General features: G+C 36.5%; 2 protein-coding genes and 2 long non-coding RNA genes across 14 annotated transcripts; 2 read left to right on the plus strand and 2 right to left on the minus strand.

Moving 5' to 3' along the window:
• The first annotated feature begins 6,519 nt into the window (after positions 1–6,519).
• Positions 6,520–9,826, plus strand: LOC140880374 (uncharacterized). 6 transcript variants are annotated; one of them, XR_012149634.1, is made up of 5 exons: positions 6,520–7,491; positions 7,585–8,322; positions 8,679–9,169; positions 9,454–9,483; positions 9,595–9,826. It is a non-coding gene; the product is annotated as an uncharacterized lncRNA (long non-coding RNA). The 6 variants fall into 6 exon arrangements; XR_012149636.1 differs by having other exon boundaries at positions 7,585–8,267; XR_012149638.1 differs by having other exon boundaries at positions 7,585–7,805.
• A 2,138-nt stretch (positions 9,827–11,964) lies between these two features.
• LOC140878872 (uncharacterized) lies at positions 11,965–14,324 on the minus strand. The gene is made up of 3 exons (XR_012149354.1): positions 14,224–14,324; positions 13,797–13,859; positions 11,965–12,486 (listed from the first exon to the last, which is right to left on the minus strand). It is a non-coding gene; the product is annotated as an uncharacterized lncRNA (long non-coding RNA).
• Positions 14,325–15,930: 1,606 nt separating this feature from the next.
• On the plus strand, positions 15,931–18,790 carry LOC140881228 (uncharacterized). 6 transcript variants are annotated; one of them, XM_073286368.1, is made up of 7 exons: positions 15,931–16,344; positions 16,424–16,703; positions 16,773–16,958; positions 17,306–17,387; positions 17,505–17,612; positions 18,234–18,389; positions 18,470–18,790. In XM_073286368.1, exons 2-7 carry the CDS (start codon positions 16,467–16,469, stop codon positions 18,727–18,729), a joined length of 1,029 nt encoding a protein of 342 aa, XP_073142469.1. In that variant the 5' UTR covers positions 15,931–16,344; positions 16,424–16,466; the 3' UTR covers positions 18,730–18,790. The 6 variants fall into 6 exon arrangements, with proteins under 6 accessions (XP_073142469.1, XP_073142470.1, XP_073142471.1 ...); XM_073286369.1 differs by having other exon boundaries at positions 15,931–16,313; XM_073286370.1 differs by having other exon boundaries at positions 15,931–16,173.
• A 210-nt stretch (positions 18,791–19,000) lies between these two features.
• LOC140881229 (uncharacterized) lies at positions 19,001–21,297 on the minus strand. Its single transcript, XM_073286373.1, has 2 exons — positions 20,965–21,297; positions 19,001–20,715 (listed from the first exon to the last, which is right to left on the minus strand). The coding sequence occupies exon 2, from the start codon at positions 20,318–20,320 to the stop codon at positions 19,388–19,390; it is 933 nt and encodes a 310-aa protein (XP_073142474.1). The 5' UTR covers positions 20,321–20,715; positions 20,965–21,297; the 3' UTR covers positions 19,001–19,387.

Raw genomic sequence — 21,297 nt, forward strand, 5'->3', positions numbered from 1 at the left:
ATATTAGTAAAAAAGTGTAAAAAAATATTACTAAATATGGTGTATGACTATATATTTGGCACAAACAAAAAAGAAAACGTGGACATTATAATTGGGACGGAGGGAGTAATAAAAATTGGGTAAAAGACAACGGTTTTCAAAAACTATTCGATCTTGGGTCATAGAACCGTTGTCGTATTCGATCTTGGGTCATAGAACCGTTGTCGTAAGCCATATAAAAACTCGCTCATAGACAACGATTTTTTAAAACCGTTGTTTTTTACATATATAAGACAACGATTTAAAAAAAAAACGTTGTCTTTTTCAATCAAAATATGGCCAACAACAACGATTTTAGTAAATAGGCCATCTGAACCCCCAGATCGGATCTTCTGAACTCCGCCTCTAAATTAGTCATCCGAGGCCTTATTTTGATCACACCAATTTAGAACTCTCTCGTCTTTAGCTTAGTTTTAAGGTTTTTTTTGTCATTCTTTGGCTCGTTCCAGGAGTTGGCAAGGTGCTCCGGGGTTGCGGCGGATAGGTACTCAAGTTCTGGGGCAGTCGTCATCAGAGGATTGACGATGAACACATGTATAGCTCTGACTCCTTATACTAAATGGGGTGTATGTTATAGCGTAGTTAAGAATTTTAAAATAAGATTGTAATGCACGAGTGATTTGCATTGTAGTACGGACGATTGACTTGGAAATAGATCTGATCTAGCTTGCCTAGTGTATGAGGTACGGAAGTATTATTCGAGATTTCTAGATTTAATATGCATGTATTATGTGTTTGCACGGATTATGTGATTGCGTGTTTTATATGCCTTCATTACAATATGTCATGTATTGAGCCTTTACCTTAGAGGTATCCTGTAGTAGGGAGCTCAACTTATGAGTTTGTGGATGGTTGGATATGTAAGTCTCGTGTCAGGTTACCGTGATGGTTGGACACATGTACTAGTATCAGGTCATCATTATCCACTGGGTATAAGAGTCACCTTCTAATGCGACGGCGCAGCGTGCTATATACACTGGGCCCGGCCTATGAGCTTGTTTCTTGACCTGAGTGTCTTGGTACCCAGTTCACTTGCATGCATGCACATATAACACCATATACTCATACTCATGTACTGAGCTTTTCATGCTCACTTTATCCTAAATCGCATAAAGCCCTATTTACCTTAGCACCACCAATATAATAAGGTATAGTAAAACTCTCTGGATCTTTGAGCAAGTTCTTCTGTAGAATGGTGTCGCACTCTTCAGTCAAGTTCATGACCTTGTTCTCTTGCAACCTTCTCTTCTTAGACATCAACCTCAGAATTTTCAATTTTCTTTGGCTTTTCACTCTCTACTTTGCTTCTTTCATCCCCTATTTCTTTTCCACTCCTCAAGGTAATAGTCTTGCGTTGCTCTTTCAGATTGACCTCAGTGTTGCTTGGAAAGTTGTAACGTCCTCAACCTATGAAAACGCTACTCGACTAACAAGCGGACACACAAAGAAATTTTTTTTTCAATAGATGTATGCATAGTGCATACATCGAACCTCACTTAAAACATTTCAAATAGTTTACAAACCAACTTAACATCTTAAACTTTAAACTTGTTTACTCGATACAACATTATTTGGAACCAATAAAACTTAACACGTTACACACTCATCACATAGAACACTCATCACATAACACACTCATGCATCGTCCACCGGTCCGTCTCCTTGCTCTTCTTCATGCTCGGCATTGAACTCGTCGACATATGCATAAATGTCATCCTCATTACTTGCACCATTCAAGTATAGTGAGTCTAAAGACTCAACAAATGTATGCAGTAAAAATCATGAGATTTAAAATATCATCTAAACATAACATAACATAACATAAACTTATCATTTGGTGACGAATTAGGCGTGTGACGCCCGGGGCTGAGGAGGCAAGGAGTGATCGCCGGTGCGAAGAGGTTGCACGGACAATGAGCGGCTCCTAGTAGGTTTCTAGGCGGAGGGAGACATGAATGAACCGATCCTGCCGGAATGAGAGGGATTCTAAGACTGTGTAGGTATGTGACTGCATAGTTGATGAGAGTTTAAAAGATTTCATATGTACTACTCATATCAAGAAGGTGCATCTTTTTTTCGGAAGTTCATCACATAAGAACTCCAAAGTTAAGCGTGCTTGACTTGGAGAAATTATAGGATGGGTGACCCCCTGGAAAGTTTTCTAGGGTGCGTGTGAGTGAGGACAAAAGCACGCTGAAAAGACCCGTCTTGATACAGTGGGTCGTTACAAATGGTATCAAAGGCGACCTCTCTTAGTACGATATGGTTCGAGGACGAACCAAGTGGAAGCTGGTGGGCAGGTGACGCCCGGGGCTGAAGAGGCGAGGAGTGATCGTCGGTGCAAAGAGGTTGCACGGACAATGAGCGGCTCCTAGTAGGCTTCTAGGCGGAGGGAGACATGAATGAACCGATCCTGCCGGAATGAGAGGGATTCTGAGACTGTGTAGGTATGGGACTGCATAGTTGATGAGAGTTTAAAAGATTTCATATGTACTACTCATATCAAGAAGGTGCATCTTCTTTTCGCAAGCTCATCACGTAAGAACTCCAAAGTTAAGCATGCTTGACTTAGAGAAATTATAGGATGGGTGACCCCCTGGAAAGTTTCTCAGGGTGCGTGTGAGTGAGGACAAAAGCACGCTGAAAAGACCCGTCTTGATACAGTGGGTCGTTACAATGCAAAATTTTGGTAACCGACAAAATGGGCACATTCATCTTTTCCTGTTGATCAACAAGCATATGACACTAAGCCTCATAACATCTGTTCTTTGGAAAGGCCCTCTTCGAAGCTCATCCCGGAGCACCAGTCCTGTGTACTTATCCGTCTCATGAGCCATGTTTGTAAAGGCCCTCTCCGGAGCACCAATCCTGTGTTTGCCACCACAAAGACACATAAGACATCAAAATATTTCACTACAAGAATATTTGGATTCAACAACACTTAATAGACAACGGTTTTTAAAAAAATCGTTGTCTTTTTTCCTATAACAATGGTTTTATTGAAAACCGTTGTCATAAGTCCAAAAAACCCATTTATAGACAACATTTTTTAAAAAACCGTTGTCTTTTATAGGTCACAGACAACGGTTTTTTGAAAACCGTTGTCTATGAGCGGGTTTTTATGGCCTACGACAACGATTTTTAAAACAGTTGTTTATGTGCGTTTTTTGAGATATAAGACAACAGTTTTTATGGTCTATTACAACAGTTGTTTTAATCGTTATCTTTGTTTTTATTATTATTTTAATGGGTATGTTTTTTTGTTTTATGGAGGATTGGACAACATTATCCTTCTTTTAACTTTTTTCCTTCTTTGTTTTAAGGAACTTGCGTGTTCTTCTCTCTCACGATTCCCCCCCAAAACCCAACCCTAGCCGTCTATGTTTTGTCGTCGATCCGCTGCCACCAACGTGGGAAATCTGTAATTGGAGCTAGAATACGGTTAGATCTGTCGTAAGCTTCTTTTTAATGCCAATATAACATGGAATCAACATGAAGTGTGGAAGCCATCGCCTCACCCTGTTCGACCATAGTTGCGCCTCGCCCTATTTTCTTTATTTTTTTCGTCACGTATGTCCAGCCTGTGATTTTGTTGTGGTATCCATGTTTGTGTTTTGCTGATTTTCGGGCATGGATTCGATATTCCTCATGATCGAGGCTGTGAAGCTCACTCCGACGGTATCAATCAATACGCATTTGACGTTTTTGTTTCTCTGTATAGGCTATTTTAGATGGTTCGTTTCGGAAGAAAATTATATTTTTTTCAAACTTAAAATAAAATATATTTATTCCAGTTAATGATCATCCCCAATTCTGCCACATATGTCCTTGTGTATGTGTCGCTTGTGTTGGGCTTTGGCCCAACTATCATTTTATTACCCAGCCCATCCAAAGCCTCTTACTTAATACCCTTGCCCCAGCCCTTGTTTCATCAATGCGTTCCTTTTGATTTTCTGCTTCTGAGTGAGACGGCGCATCTCTGCTTTCTGCATGAAACATGGGGCAGCCGACATCCCCCTTTTCTGTGCGTGATTTCTGGGCAGCTGGTATCTTGGTGAGTAGCCCTCCTTTCTACATATATGTTAGAGCGTCTGATTGGAAGGAGAAGTGAGGAAAAGAAAGAGTGATAGCTGATTCGTGAGTCTTTCCTTTCGTGACTAAGTGTCTTCTCCTTCCTAAGGGCAGTGTCTCGAGGTGTATCTACTCTGTGTGGTGTAGGGGCAGCAAGGTGTATTAGTTGAGTTGCTCTACTTTGTGTAGAGGCAGTGAGTTTGGGTTGGGAATCCGGGTTGGCAATCCTTTTGTGGTATTCGCCTTGGTTCATGGTTAAATAGGAGAGGTCAAAGTGTCTGAGCCCCGGGAGTTTCTAGTATATTACGTTGCTTGTGGATTCTTGTTATTGGCTTGTTCTGTTTTTGTTTCTTTTCTTTCTGTTGTGCAGATTATTAACAAGAAACAAGATTTCCAACTTGACAACGAAGAGGACGTATACATAACAGTGGTATCAGAGCCATTGGTCTGTCTTCGAGCCATCTGGACAGTCGTCGCCATCGCTGGACAACCTACTTTCCATCACCGCCGTAAGCTTGCTGGCCTTACTGATTCGTGGAATCGAAACTCTAAGTAAGGGAGTTTCGCTCTGGTATATTGGCTTGACTTTGAACCTCTTTTATTGCATTAGTAGTAGCCGCTGGCCGCAGTTTAGGCTCTGGGATTGCGTGTTGGTAGAACCTAGGATTTATTTGTGTGATTGATTACTGTTGTGTTTCAATCTTCGGGAAATATTTATATCCGATGTGCTCTCTGTGATTTTTACAGATTTCTGTGTGAAAATCTGTTTAATGTTTTCTATGTGAAAACTTGTTAGGCTTTTGTGTTTTTCTGTGTGAAAAAAGAAAATGGCTGACCGGTTATAATCTCCAACCGTTTAATGGGAAAATGAATTTTTCAATCTGGCAGCAGAAAATGAAAGGTATTTTGATTCAACAAAAAGTTTTCAAAGCGATAAACTTGTCATATTCTGCTGATGAAAAAGCTGAGAAAAAAGCTGAAATAAATGAGTTTGCTTATTCGTCTATTATATTGAATTTGTCTGACTAGGTGTTAAGGAAACTTGGTAAACTGAAATCTGATAAGGAACTTTGGAAAAAATTAAAAGAACTTTATACTGAAAATTCGTTGCTCAGTAAATTGTTTTTGCTTGATAAATTTTTCCGGTTCAAGCTTGATTTAGAAAAATACATTGACGAGAATATTGATGTGTTTAACAAACTAGTTCAAGATATTAAGCAAACCAGAGATAAACATATTGATGAATATACACATATTGTTCTTTTAAATGATATTCCTGATTCTTACAGTGATGTTAAATCTGCTATTAAATATGGTAGAGATCAAATAACTTTAGATACTGTTGTGAATAACTTGAAAAGCAAAAAAATATATTTAAAGGCTAATAAGGGTGATAATAATTCTGGAGAAGTTATGTTTTTCAAAGGAAAGTCTAAAAACAGATTCCAGTCGAGACCAAAGAATAGAAAATGTTATAATTGTGGTGAAATTGGTCATTTCATAAAGATTGTTCTAGGCCTAAGCAGAACCAAAACTAAAACAAAGATTTCCAAAAGGATTATGACGAGCATGCTAATATGGCTTCTAGTAGTGAAAACATGGGTGATGTTTTTATGGTGACTGAGATATGTGATGTGTCTATGGTGAATTCTGTGCATTCAAGTTCTTTATGTGAAAATGAATGGCTAGTTGATTCTGCGAGCACTTTTCATATGTCCCTATTTAAAAATATGTTTTCTAGTTATGAAGAAGTGAAGCATGGTTATGTTTCTGTGGCAAATGAATGATTGTGTCAAGTTGCTGGTGTTGGTGATGTCTCGTTGAAGTTTGATTCTGGTTATGTGTTAACTTTGAAGAATGTGAGACATGTTCCTGACTTGTGTCATAATTTGATTTCATGTGCATCTTTGGAAGATGTTGGTTTACAAGGTAGATGGGGTAATGGGGTCATGAAAATTATGAAAGGTCAGTAGTAATTTTCAACGTTGTGAAAATTAAAAACTTGTATGTTTGTCATATTGAATCTGAACTTTGTGTTCTTGGTAGAGTTAAGTTTTCAAATTCCCCTATTCTCAAACCTGTTACTGCTCCAAACAAGGTGGAGCATTTACTTGTTGAAATGTTTAGATGTTGTCTGAAAATTTTAAACTTTGACGTTGTTTACAGATTTGTTCTGTTTGTGTATTGTGTTGTAGCTTACTTTGTGTTTGCTACGTATTGGTTGTTACATTAACTTTGTGTTATGTTGTTGGGGTGATGATGATGGCTTTAGGTAGGTAACTCTTGTAACCAGTGAATCGATATTGGGCCAAAAGGTAGAGATTGTTGGGCTTTGGACCAACTGTCATTTTATTACCCAGCCCATCGAAAGCCTCTTACTTAATACCCTTGCCCCAGCCCTTGTTTCATCAGTGCGTTCCTTTTGCTTTTCTGCTTCTGAGTGAGGCGCCGCATCTCTGCTTTCTGCGTGAAACATGGGGCAGCCGACATCCCCCTTTTCTCTGCATGATTTCTGGGCAACTGGTATCTTGGTGAGTAGCCCTCCTTTCTACATATATGTTAGAGCGTCTGATTGCAAGGAGAAATGAGGAAAATAAAGAGTCACATCTGCTTCGTGAGTCTTCTCTTTTGTGACTAAGTGTCTTCTTCTTCCTAAGGGCAGTGTCTCGGGGTGTATCTACTCTGTGTGGTGTAGGGGCAACAAGGTGTATTAGTTGAGTTGCTCCACTTTGTGTAGAGGCAGTGAGTTTGGGTTGGGAATCCGGGTTGGCAATACTTTTGTGGTCTTCGCCTTGGTTCATGGTTAAATAGGAGAGGTCGAAGCGTCTGAGCCCCGGGAGTTTCTAGTATATTACGTTGCTTGTGGCTTCTTGTTATTGGCTTGTCTGTTTTTGTTTCTTTTCTTTTCTGTTGTGCAGATTATTAACAAGAAACAAGATGACCAACTTGACAACGAAGAGGACGGATACATAGCAGCTTGCTTACTAATTTTGTTATGTTTTGAAGGCATTCGTTTTTTTTCAATCTCACGGTTTCATGTGTAGTTTAGATAGCTGAATGGTGAAAGCCTGTATGTTTTGCAACTAATTTTGTTTGGTAAAATTCCATAAACAATTGAGGTTCTTTATTCGATTTTTAACTATTATGTTGCAATTGTTAAGCCCAATATTAATTGTGATCAAATTTTGAGATTTTATTTTTTTCTGGAATGTGAAACCTTTGTATTTAATTATTTATACTTCTATAAATTAAAGGATTCATAAATTCATGATACAACCACGCAATAACCTTTTATTTCTAGTTTTGCAGCTCTGGAGCCCGACCTTTGCATCACTGTTGTGTATCGGAATATTTTACCAACTACATTCCTTACATCTATGGGTTAGTGAAACAATTCAATTTAAGAAAGTGATTGAACAGGAAACTTGATACTTCCTTAATTTATGACATGTTTGGCTTTGATTGGTGGCGAAGAATGTGGAGGTGTGGTTGTTGAAGGCGAGGCTTCTGGAGGAGGTGCCTAAATTGCAGAAACTGGCTCGGAAAAGAGCTAATCCATTAAACCCGAGGCAAGGTAAGGATCTGAAACGATTCCCAATCAAAACCCTACGCGATTCACTTCATCTTCGGCAGGCGAGCGAGAGAGTGGTGCGAAGAAGACTTTGCCTCCTAAAGATCGTTGGTGGGTTGAGCAGGCCCGTGTTCTTATGCCTCTGCTGGCCACGTGGCCCATTCTTTTCCTTCGATTCTTCTTTCGATTTTTCATTTGTTAATTATTTGTTTTTTAGGATGCAAAAATGGTCTCGTTTGATAAATAAATGGATTATTTTGGATTGTGATTTTAGTGCATTAAATTAAAATTCGATTGGAATTACTATGGTTAAATTATAAATTGAATTGTATGCATTCTCATATCTGATTTCATATCGATGTGGCCTAACGAAGCTGATCAATGTTTTAAAGCTATTTTTGGAGTTTTTAAATCGATTATGTATTGATGATGTGCCTAATGAATTAAACCAGTCCAATTTCTTAGTAGAATTGGAGTGATAGCTTAAGCGAAATTAATTTATGCAAATTTTAATGGTTACTTGCTATAGTTTAGCAGATTGGATTAGGATGGACGAATGCATCCATGATTGCAGGAGCAAGAAATGGTGTGTCACCTTCTATTGTCGATTTTTTCATCGGAAAGAAGCTTCTCTAGTAGAGGTTTAGATTTTTAACCTTTATATTTATGTTTAAATTGGGTGTTAGAACAACACCAAAACAGAATGGATATTTGTTACCAGGATATTGGATATGTCTTTTTGATGCTTGTGGATCCGCAATATTTCTACATAATCAATGTTCATAGTTCTTAGGCCATGGAGACATGCATTATGTGGATAGTCCTTTATATACACCGGTTGATCGATACTCTTTTATGTATTTGCTTCAGTTTCTCATGGATGATTGACTGCAAAGGCTAATTAACGTAATTGAGAAAAAACACTGGACTCTGCATGTATGTTTTTATTTGTTGTGATTGTGTTGATTATTTTTTATCGTATTGATTCCGAATGCAGATTACGTGAGAACTAAAAGGTGGATTATATTACTGAAGTGATTCATGGCCACGACTAAAAGAGGTTGAAAACATATAAGATCGAGTAGCGAGGAGGTAAAAAGATGAGTGCAACATCGACATCAACGACAGTTAGGGTGAAAGGAGGGGAGGAGGTAGGTTATGGTGGATATAGGCCACCTTTCAATGCAATGGAGTGGCAGGAGCTCGAATCCGGAGTTGAAATCTACTGATGATCAAACTGTTGCGGCGGCCGTGGCGACGGCGATACCTGGAGCGGAGGAGGTTACTGCTGAAAGTGGGCATGATCAAAACTCCAGTACTTGTGATTCTGATCCACACGATATCATCAAACAACGTTTCACATATGTTTTTTAACTCAAGATGAAGAAATGTATTGATGATGATTTTATTATGCAGCCAGAAAAACATAGAGACAATCAATGTCAACCTGAATCTCAGCTTAAGTTCATCATAGAGGCCTGACAACAGGTAAATCTTCAGTTTCATCATTTTCTCTCTCTGACCAGAGGACATTGCTTTATTGATGTGCCATGTATTGGCCATGTTAACTTGGAGAAGAGTTTGTTGTTTGCATGACCAGTCGATATACATGATAGATGTTATTTAAAATTATACTTCTCTCAGAGGGCATTGGTTATTTATTTAGAGACTCCAAATTTCATATAAATTACATTTATAGGATTCTGATAATTGTTTTTTAATTTCTATTTGTTGATTTATCATGCATGTTAATTTATGTGGTGTACTTGCAGGTGTGCTCTTGCTTTCTGAAATTTGTGCCGGTAAGCTTTTATTTTTGCTTTAGCACTAAGTTGTTCATTTGTTTCTTCCATTGAAGTTATAACTTAAATTGCAAATGACAACTTCTTGTCTGGATTTGAATTATGTTTCAGTTCTCCTCATTGTCTCGAGGATCCTTGTTGGACTGTCATTCCTAATTAGGAATCTGATATACAATTGAATTGTGTTAATGAATTTTTTTTTAACTTTAAAGTTGCAGTTTTTATGAAAATTTAGTTGTGAATCGATACGTACTAGCTTGAACCGGATGTTTATGCTGAAGCGAGAGACGTTTCATGTTTAATTGTAAATGTTATTTTCGAATGTTATAAAAATTGTATTTTAAGTTTTATTTTTGAATTTTTTATTTTTAATTATTGATAATATTGGATAATTGTATGTTAAATTTTATTTTTGAATTTTTTATTTTAAATTAAAAATGAAAAATTGTGTATTAATTTTTATTTTTGTTTTTTTCTGGAAAAAAGACAACGGTTTATACTAGTTGTTAAAGACCATAAAAACTGTTGTTAAATGTTGTGTTGTAAAATGTGGTTTATACTACTTTGAGCGTCACATTTAACAACAGTTTTTTTGGCCTTTTAACAACGGAAAAAGCTGTTGTTGTTTTGCATTTTTCTTGTAGTGATTTTCATACTTCAACATATCATTCATATTTCGTATCATATCATTCTCATTTCATCATAACATTCTATCTTTGCATGACTTGTATGTCATAAAACATTCATCATAATATCATGATTCATTTCTTAACTTTTATGTCGTGATTTTAAAAACTTACTCGATAAATTCATGCATATCATAGATGATTAAAAATCATATTTTCATATTGAACATAGCTTTCATAAATGAACATAGACATGTACATGCATCACATAGCGTAATCGGTCCACGTAAGTCGTTATTTTCGTTCTTACCGTAAAACTTGAAACTTTTTGCATAGAAACTTTTAAACATTCTTAAAACAAACATCATAAACATGCATTTAGAACTTAAAAACATGAATGAATTTTTTGTTGGACAGAGCACACCTCGCTCGAGCGGTAAACTATTCCCGCTCGAGCGAGACCCTTTCTGGTCTAGCATATTGCAGGCGCTGAAACTATATTTTTCAATCGAAATTTGGAAAAGTGGTAAACATAAAAGTTGTACCCGTTGATCTTGGCTTTACAATTCCGAAAACCGAACCTCAATTGAATTTTTCAGTAAAAAGTTATGCTCATTCTCCTGAGATGTGTCACTGCCGGAAATTCAAAACGCTCGACACACTTCGGGGCGATTTTGGCCAATCTTCCAAAATGATTTTAACAAAACTCAAAACATGAAAGTTATAGATAAATGAGATATATTTCAAATACAATTAGCCCCATATCATTTTCATTAGTAAACTATTTTTTATCTTCAAAATCGTAACAAGTGTTGCTAATCCGAAACAATCCAACACATGCAACATTTCAAAGTTTCAACTCAAACTAACTAAACACTTAAAAATATGATATTTTTCACTACTCTTGCTATAGAATTTTAATAAAACATTCTTGAAACTACAAGAATACATCAAAATTTAAAATAAACATGAATCTCTTGAATCCACTCAAGAACTTGAAAAGAATAACCTACGCTTCACGATCTCGTAAAATCATAACTTCATGCTCTTGAAATTCTTGAAAATCATGCATACATATCTCAACGTACATCAATTCATATCAGAATAATTATATCTTGAATAGTGGTTTCAAAAGCTTTAAATACTTGCCTTGAATGCAGGAAGAGTTGATCCGAAGTTTTGGCAACGAGCTAACCACAAGATGAACGATATTTAGAGTTTGAACTCTTGAGATCTTGAAGCTTGGTTGAATTTCAAAAGTAGGAATAGAAAAGGAGAGGAAGTAAATGAGGGAAGAGAAAAACCGTGTGATTGAGTAAACAAGAGAGGGAACAAGGGAACATGGCATTAATGGTGTGGGAACCGGGTAGATAGATAGGATAACAATATAAATTGTTTGTTGACTACATAAAACAGAGTCAGAGCACACATCCCAACTTGTACTGATAGAATTAATACCTTTCAACTCATTTATCAAAAACATTTCAATATTATACTCAAAACGCTCGTAAAAATACGTTCTACACCTCGTTCATAGGTTAGTCTCATCCCATGAATCCAGAATCAACTCGACCTGAAATCATTTACTTAATCAAAATTGTTAAACGTAAAATAAACATAATCATTAAATCATAATCATTAAATCATAACTTCAATAATTTATGACATAAAATCACTAAATATTATTTTAAAATTATCGTGAACGAGTTTAGTGTATTTGGATCTTACAAAAATGACCTCTATTTTGATCCTTAAAAGCATTTGCCAGCTTTCCCTAGATGGATTTCATCATGGCACACATATTACACTTCAAGCCGTTGATGAACTGATCGGCTTTTGCTTCTTCGTTGTCAACAATATGCGGTGCAAACCTCATTAAGTTGTCAAAATTGTTAACATACTCCTCAATATTCAAGTTCTCTTGTTTCAGATTAGCGAACTCGGCACCTTTATCCTTCCGGTACGAAACTGGGAAAAACCGCTTGTAAAACTCAGTTTTGAACAAGTTCCAAGTAATAGTCGTACCTCGATTTTCAATGGCTCTCTTCGTCGTGATCCACCAGTTCTTAGCAAAATCATTCAACTGATGAATGACCAACCTGGTTTGGCGATCATCGGAATAATCAAGGGAATCGAACACCTGATCAATATCATCAAACCAACTCTCACAATCAACAGGTTTTTCAGTGTCCTTCAAAGTCGGCGGCTTGAACGACTGAAACCTCTTTAGTAAGGTTCCCATAGGAGTTGCTGTGGCATCCATCTGATCAGTGACATTACTACCCTGCTCATTCGGAGGAGTAACTGCAGGCGGATTCTCATTTGGAGGAATAACTGGCGGTGGGTTCCTATTCAACACTCTTCGAGGACCCATAATCTGATAACCAAAGGAGTTAGGACACAGATAAACCAATTCCAACAATTCCATTCGGTGCCCAAAACCTCTTTCTCGAATAATCCAATCATCTCGAGAAGATTCGAATTCGATTCAGGAATCAAAGCAATTGATATCTCAAGTAAATCATGCCTTAGAAATTTAAATCACATAATCATGTAATTCAAATAATTCTCAATTAATAAAGCATGATCGCATGCAATTCAAATAGTCAAATAAATAACTCAATCACATGTGAAAAGCCAATACAAGCGGACTTGATCTATCCCGCTCACTTCTAGTTCAAACCAAGAACTTATCTCTCTGATACCACTTAATGTGAGGACGTCGGTTCTAATACACTAAACTCGAATAAATACAAACAAACATCGGTAATTAAAGGTCCAAAGAAATAAATATGAACCATTAAAAAATTTATTTTTCTCAACTACAGGCCTCGCTCGATCGGTGAAGTCTTACCGAGCGAGCGAGAAAATCCCTGCCCAAGTTTTCCAGCTCGCTCGATCGGTAAAACTTCACCGATCGAGCGGACAAAACTCTGCCTTAAAAAAAACCAAGTCCTCACTTCTATCAACTCAACCACCTATCCATGCGATATCTGACTCGGTCCTGCCCCACCTGTTACCAATCACACATACAAAGACAATACAACAGCCGGATAATCCGGTGAGAATAATATTCCCAGTAAAAGAGACAAACAAGTTATATCGAATAGACATCTCAAAATGAAATACATCAACTTCCAGATATTCAAAATGAGAGAAAATGAATGCATGACTTCAAAAGGTTAGATTATCAATCCGGATAATCAAAGGTGAATCAATTTCTCTATTCTATGGTTTGGGATCACGAGGATGAAATATCACAACAATCACAACGACTTTTCCTTTCGAGGTGGACGATGTATACTTCAATCCTCCAGAATCTGGGTCGTTCAATAGAGAGTTAATCGACAATAACTGTAGTAAATCGTCTACCAGTGCCACCTGACTATAACCACCATATCGTCTAATTCAAAAGGAACGAAACGTTCGGATCAATATGAATGCATATGAAAAACTAAAACATTCAATCAAATAATTCAAGTAATTCACATAGACATGAAAGTATGTGATTTCTCTAGGACACTCGAATCTATCCGGATTCAAGTTAATCGTCATATTCCATCCAAAGTCGTCTTATACCTTTCTCGATTCAAAGTTGATCCAAACTGGATTGCTAAAAAGACAAGAGATTCCATCACAATCCAAACGAAAATCAATTCAACTAAAAAGATAAACTCGATACCAAACCTCGATCGACTCTTCGACGATTCGAACTCTAAGGACTCCGAGTCCAACGATGCTCAAACAAGTCTGAAAGGAGATAATTAAGAGCATCAATCATCAATCCAAAACCAATCAATTTTTCCAAAATCTAAAATCTCAAACCGGCGGCATAACGACTATAAATCGACTAACCGAAAATCACAGACATCAATACAATATCTCGTTCAATTCGTACAACTCCAATCTCATCAAAACAATGCAAATCAACCAAATCTCCAATCTCCATTTTTGAAAATCACAAGAAAATTCATAACAATTCCGAACGACGCTCTATTATAATTCCGACTGAAAATAAACGATAAGAACTAGTTCAAGAACATCATATCCAAAACTCATTCGATTATAACAACATCCGAAAATTGAAAGTATAATTGATCGGAGAAATACTTACGATATAACGAACCTCTCGTCGCTGTGATCATGAATCTATCTTCAGAATAAATTTCTATCGAACGGATCGAGCAAACCGAGAGATCAGAAAGCTTGAAGATCTCGTTCTATGCTTCAATGGAGGAATCGGTTTTTGGAGAAGGAGAAGGGAAGAGAACAAGACTTAGTCAACTCATTAAGATAAAATCGAGGCGTTACACTCTTAATGACCAAATTGAACAGCCTAACACCCCAACAATTTGGTGACTGCAAATTCAAAATTTGGATAAATAGAAAAAAGTCGTTACGAAAAAAAAGTGCTCCCTCTATCTCAAACTTTTACCTCATATTTCTTATCACAATGTACACAAATAATGCATTACTGCTCCACTTTTCTAGAATAGAAATTCATTTTTCAGATGAAAGTTAGGCAGTAGACTTCTAATCCACTACTTCGAAGATAAAAATCTAACATTAACAAAAATTTTCCCTTTTCTATCCAATCAGAAATCATAAATGTAGCAGCAAGGCTGATGATATTATATACCTCCTCAACCTTAATGTTCTTATTTCCCAACAAAAGCTTTTTCTTTTGGTCAACCGACATGTAAAAGGTACCAACTAAATTCTTATTAACTACAGTTCCAAGAAAAAAAACGACCAAAAAAATTCAAACAGTTACATTGGACATAAGATAGTGATTAATAGGCCCACGAACACATACTGGTAATAATGACAGCCGCTACAGAAAAATTTAGGTCCTAGTTGACACCTTATGATATTTTTTCTTCTACTAACAAAACAAATAAGCATCGACATTAATATGTCTGTGTACTTGGGTGAAAAATATGAGTATAAAAATTGCACAGAGTAGCTCGGTAATGAGACAAGCTTGAATTTTGATAGTCTTCCAATGACATGATTCCCTACATTATTCAAGATTTTATTCCAAATTTCAACATGTATATATACATACATATACGTATATAACACATAACTTTCTGCAACCAAAAAAAAAAAAAAAAAAAAAAAAGGAAACATCATAAAAAGAGACGAAAAGGGATTCAAATGTCGTGTAATTTTTAGCCAAATCACAATAAAATTTCATGAAAAAAACATACCTTTGAAAGAGGTCGATGAGAACCCTCGATTTTGATTGTGTCGTTGTTTTCTGGAGAGAAAGGAACGTATCTCGCAAATTTTTTTTTACAAAATTTTAAAAAAATCAAGTTTGATCAATACTACATTATTACTTTTTAAAAATCTATAAAATCTAATTTGAATACAACAAGATTTCTATAGAGTTTCTAAATAAAAATATAAGATAAATATCTAACATTTAAAATCCATATAAGTAAGTAATTAAATTTTCATTGGATATGCTCCCTTTATTTATATCACTTTGGTGTCATATGAACGGACTCATTGGATCAGTATAGGTGTGTCTCAAAGTTTTATATATAGAATAGATAAAAGACGAAAAGGTCTATATCAATATTTTTCTCTTTTCTATTATAGAATTCAATATCATATTTAATTTAAAATTTAAAAAACGGCTTATGAACATCTTTTTATTTGATGTGTTTTTTTATTTTTTATTTTTCTTAAATTTTTTATTTATATATCTTTTCACTTGATATATATATATATTTTTATTTTTAAGTTTGATAAATTTTTTATTTACATATATTTTTTCGTTAGGTTACTTGTGGATGGATAGCTAGTTTATAATAAAAAATACATCTCTTCACTGGTCACCCGTTCCCCTTCTTCTATCGATCACCTACCAGTCAACGCCGCCCAAACACGGGAAAGTGCCGCGCACGCGACAGTGTGAGACAAACTATTCGATTTGTCGACAAAAAAAGTAGTATCATACCAAACTCTCCGGTTCCACCTTCTTCCATCGATCACCCACCCGTCTCCGCCGCCCAAACACCGGAAATTGAAAGAGAAGTCGCGCACGCGACAGGTGAGACTAACTATTCGATTCCTTCGTTTCGTCGACTCGTGATCCAGACCAATCACACCACACTCTTCCCATTCACCACCCTACGTCCGATTATCGGGCACCGCCACCGCCCCCGCCGACTTTTTCGCCTGAAATTGAAGGTTAAAGCGGCTGGTTCTTCGCATGAACAGAGTACAAAATTAATTTGCTTTTTATTCAGATTCTTGATTTTTTTCCCCCTTTGATCTGTTGTACCTCGATTTCATCCTAGGACGTCCATAAATCATTTTTGAACTGTTACCTGCCTACCGACGATGATGAAGGTGATGGTAATTAAAAAATGCTGGTTTTCAAGTACTTGTTTTTTAGAGCAGCGAGAAGTTAAAATTCCTGAAATGAAGGACAACGAAGTAATGATCAAGGTGTGCGCTGTTGGGGTCAATTGGGGTGATATAACAGATGTGGTTGATGGTCACTGCCCAGGCCTGGAATGCTCTGGAATAATTGAAGCAGTTGGAAGAAATGTCAATTGTTGGAAAGTTGGAGAAAGGGTAATGCCACAGAATGATCATAAATTATGTTTTTATTTGCAACGCATGACATAAATTTGTGAATTTCAGGTTTGTGCCATTCTCGTGGGAGGAGGGTATGCTGAAAAAGTGGCAGTGCCGGCAAACTTTCTTCTTCCAGTACCTGGTGATATTGATTTAGCTGATGCTGCGGGCTTACTTTATGCATCATGCAGTATATGGTCCGCTTTATTTGAAATATGTGATCTCAACACACTTAAAGATAAAAAGATATTGGTGAGAACCAAGACTGAAAGTCGCCCATGCACAATCTTATTTTAAAAAAGTGAAAAATTGGTATTGAATCCATATTTTTGTTTTGAACTTGTTTATACCTAAATTTCAAAGCATGATAGCTAACCTTAGACTTGTCAAAACGGGTTAGGTCCTCCCCGCTAGCGCATCCCAACATGTCTAACTAACCTTATGTTTATATTTTTTTAGTTTTTTGTCATTGAGGTATTATGCTTTGTAAAAGCCATAAGCACTAGTTGTTTCACAATTTGTATTTTAGAGTTTTTCTTCGATATATTCTCATCTTTGTATCAAAGCCATTAACAAATTTAGATTTGTGTAATGCTTAGATCCGTGAAGGCACTAGCAGGATTGGCGCATTGGCGATACAATATGCAAAATACATGGGCTTAACAGTTATTGCCTCAACAGGTGACATTGTTTACTCCATTATAGTCTTAAGCCTATGCTCGTTTTCGTGACAATTTATGATGTCTTTTAGTTGTCTAGATTGTCACATATGCTCATTCTTGTTGATGGTTTTTGAAGGAAGTGGCGACATGTTTTCAATGTGTCGTGATTATGGTGCTGACATTTGTTTAGATCACACATCGAAGGACTTTGTACAAGAGGTTTTCTTGAGAACTGGATATTCAGGTAACTTTGCACCTATCTTTTCATTGAAAGATTTGATGGTTGACATGATTTTTTTTATTTTTTATTTTATTATTTCTCTCCCCTAGCATAATTTGTTAGGCACCATGATATGGTAGGCTGTAGCTGCTGCTTTAATTGTTTAAACAAGTCATTAGATCCCATGAAAATGTGAGAAGCAAAACTAGTATCCTAGTATAATTTAAACTCAAATAACATATTCTAAATCAAATAAATGGCTAGACTAAATCTGAAAAATATGTATACTTGTACTATTTTAAACTAATAGAGGTCTATTTCTGCATGAATTTTTGGAACATGACAAACTGATCCCGTTTAGCAGAATAAAGACTTGATCGTTGTTATTGTTGTTTTTGTTTTAGAATGGGTGATTTCTCTTTATCCCCTTATTCATAAGAGATTCATAACTTAATTAAGTGAGATTCAAATGTTTTTAAGTAACCAAATATTTCTATCAACTTCTTAAAGTTGCATGCTAATTTACACTTCACAGTGTTTGTAACCTTATATGTCAAAATTTTGGAGCAGCGCAAATATGTTGTCTTAGAGTAAACTAAAAATGTGAGACATTTTTTTCCACTTAATTGCTAATCGGCTTTTCAGGTGTTGATTTTATTCTTGATTTCGGAGCTTCCGATCTTCAAAGAAACATTTGTTGCCTTTGTAAAAAGGGCAAGGTTGTCATCGTGGATTTGCATGGAATGGAACGTAGTAGGATAGATATTGCTATGCTGCAAAGAATGCATGCTGAAATTAAAGGTAAAAATTATTAGCTTCTTTTAATAGTGCTTGGTGTTGGCTAGAATCCTCTTCCCAATTGTTTTCGAATGTGTTTGTAGTATTCGATCTACGATCTAGAGATTTGGATTATAAAGCTTATGTGATTGCCAAAGTGAGAGCTCATTTGTGGCCTGCCATTCTTAAAAAAGAAGTTATCCCTGCAGTTTGGGGTCGTTTTGCAGTGATTGATGCTCAAAAAGCTTTGGACCTTTTGAAGGAAGATGATAGCATTGGGAAGATTATTTTGTGTATGAATTTTGAGAAGACCAGTGGCCATCTTAAAATGGAGAAGACCAGTGGTCATTTTAAAATTAACTAGATAATAAATATTATAACCGAGATCATAATGCATATAAATTTATGGGGCAGCTTAATTTATAGCCCTATTGTATGTGTTTTTAGGTTAGATTTATACTCTTCCAGGTGTTCTGTTTACGAGGGAGTGGACTAAATTTTATTTTATTGAGTTATATTATACTTGTGTAACATATAAACGATAAAAAAAAAAAACCAACCAAGAGAGAACAGTTATGAATATGAAATTGTATTATGCTTAGAAAAATGAACCAAAATATTACCATATAAATAGTAAAAGATTATCCTAAAAAACTCAACAAACACTAATTTTTTTATTTTTATTTTTTTTGAGGAAAAACAAACTTAATTAAATCAACCAAGTAGATCAACTATTACAGAGTGAGCAAGAAAGCGTGGACTAAAATCAACAAAATCCAAAAAAGTCCCACGAGCAGCTAGGAGATGTGCTACGTTATTAGCTTGACGTCCACAACAGTGGAGCTCCCAAGAAGCAAGGTTTGCATTGAAGATATGGTTCCGAATAAACGAAATGGTGGCTGCATCTGGTGCAAACGGAGAAGGGTTTGAAATCGCCAAAAACACATTGCTAGAATCTGTTTATATAATAACCTTCGACCAGCGATGGAGACTAGCCATCAAAATACCTTCTCTAACAGCCATCAATTCCGCTCTAAAAGGTGTGAAAGATCCATACAGAAAATTGGCCCGAGATAAGAGCACAACTCCACGATCATCTCGAGCCACCACCCCACTCCAATGCCTGGAAGAGTCTCCGATACTGCTGCATCTACATTAATCTTAGCAAAATCCAAGATGGGTTTCTGCCAAATAGGAGATTGAGTGGATGGAATAACTATGCGATCTTTGAGAGTTGAATCATATTGCTCCCACAACGAGCATGCTCGAGAGACCACCTCCTCTGCTTTCCGAAACTTGTTCTCAAAAACAAATTGATTTCTATCCAGCCATAGACTCCAAGATACCATCGCAAATAAGGCCAAATCATTCCTCACCCCAAAAGAGCAAACCCAACTCCATAAATCCATAAAACAGCTTCCAACAAATTGAGATAGAAGGGGCCATAAAGAAGTGGCAAACCATACTTCTCTCGCTCTCTCGCAATGCCATAAAACATGAAAACTATGTTCGGGAAAAGACTGGCATCGAGGACAAATGGTATCCAGCTTGATCCCACGAGATGCAAGGTGAAAGCGAGATGGACAAATCTCATGAATAGCCTTCCAAATAAATGTCTTAACTTTACTCTGAATTTTGAGATTCCCAAGTTTTCGAAGGAAAGAAACAGCTCCTGAGAAGGTTCCCGTGCTACTGCCCTCACAAACAGAAGAAGCCAAGTGATAACCAGATCGGACTGAGAATGCACCATCTGTATTAAAATGCCAAATAAGCTTATCAGGATCATTTAAGCATCGCTGCGGAAGACGTCGGATTTCATCATGATCGATAGGCCATAGAATATGATGAATTTGTTGCCAATTCCATTCTCCTGTCTCAGTCAAAAGATCACTCACTCGAATGTCTGCGTACCCTGGTCTAGACTTTGTGATCGGTCGAAAAGTGAGAGGTCTCATTAACCATGGATCTTGAAAAACTCTGATGTTATGGCCTGACCCAATACGCCAACAAAGCCCTTTAACAAGTAACTCTCTGCCCCATAAGATACTTCTCCAAACATAAGATGGATTGCTGCCCAACGGAGCTCCAAGAAAAGTGGTAGACGAAAAGTATTCGCTCTGACTAAACGGGACAGGAGAGAGCTCGGATATTGTAAAATTCTCCAGCCTTGTTTGGCTAACAAAGATTGATTAAACTTGCAGAAATCACGGAATCCCAAACCACCATGGTCCTTTGCTAAACATAGACGATTCCATTTCAACCAGTGTATTCCATCATCTTTGTCATTTCAACCAGTGTATTCCAACAAACACTAATTAAAGTGCATATAGAGCATAAAAGCCACCAACTCCTAAAGAAAAAGAAGTGATGAGAGAAAATAAAAAAAAAACCAATAACAAACTATAATTATTTGCAAAGGTTAATTCAACTATGAAAATATGACATGTTTAACTCATTTGCAACTCTCTCCAGTCGTGCAAGCTTACGGTCAAAGACACAAAGGTTAATTTTTTTTTTTTTGAAACTCATCAAACTTTGCTTTGCCATGTGCTTCTGTAAATATATCTACAACTTGATCTTCTGTTCGTATCTTCTTCACCTGAGAAATATCAATTGTTGGAAAGTTGGAGAAAGGATAATGTCGTCATTTCTCCCACAAGAGTTATATTATAGAATGATAAATTATGTTTTTGTGTTGCCTTCCTATTTACCGCTTTATTTGAAATGTTTCATGTCTCGAAAGGGAAATCGACCAATGATGTGTGGTGTTGAGGTCAATTGGGGTGATATAGCAGTTGTGGTTACGGAATGCTTTGGAATAATTGAAGCAGATGGAAGAAATGTCAATTGTTGGAAAGTTCGAGCAAAAGTAATGTCATCAGATGTATTACAGAATGATCATAAATTATGTATTTCTTTGCAACACATGACA

The sequence above is a fragment of the Henckelia pumila genome, chromosome 2, assembly GCF_033568475.1.
Source record: "Henckelia pumila isolate YLH828 chromosome 2, ASM3356847v2, whole genome shotgun sequence".
NCBI classification, from domain to species: domain Eukaryota; kingdom Viridiplantae; phylum Streptophyta; class Magnoliopsida; order Lamiales; family Gesneriaceae; genus Henckelia; species Henckelia pumila.

Coding starts and splice junctions, on each gene's coding strand:
- LOC140881228 (XM_073286366.1), top strand. CDS start 16,467: ATGATGAAGGTGATGGTAATTAAAAAATGCTGGTTTTCAAGTACTTGT. Junction 16,704..16,772: donor GTTGGAAAGTTGGAGAAAGG/GTAATGCCACAG, acceptor TGTGAATTTCAG/GTTTGTGCCATTCTCGTGGG. Junction 18,390..18,469: donor AATGCATGCTGAAATTAAAG/GTAAAAATTATT, acceptor ATGTGTTTGTAG/TATTCGATCTACGATCTAGA.
- LOC140881229 (XM_073286373.1), bottom strand. CDS start 20,320: ATGAGACCTCTCACTTTTCGACCGATCACAAAGTCTAGACCAGGGTAC.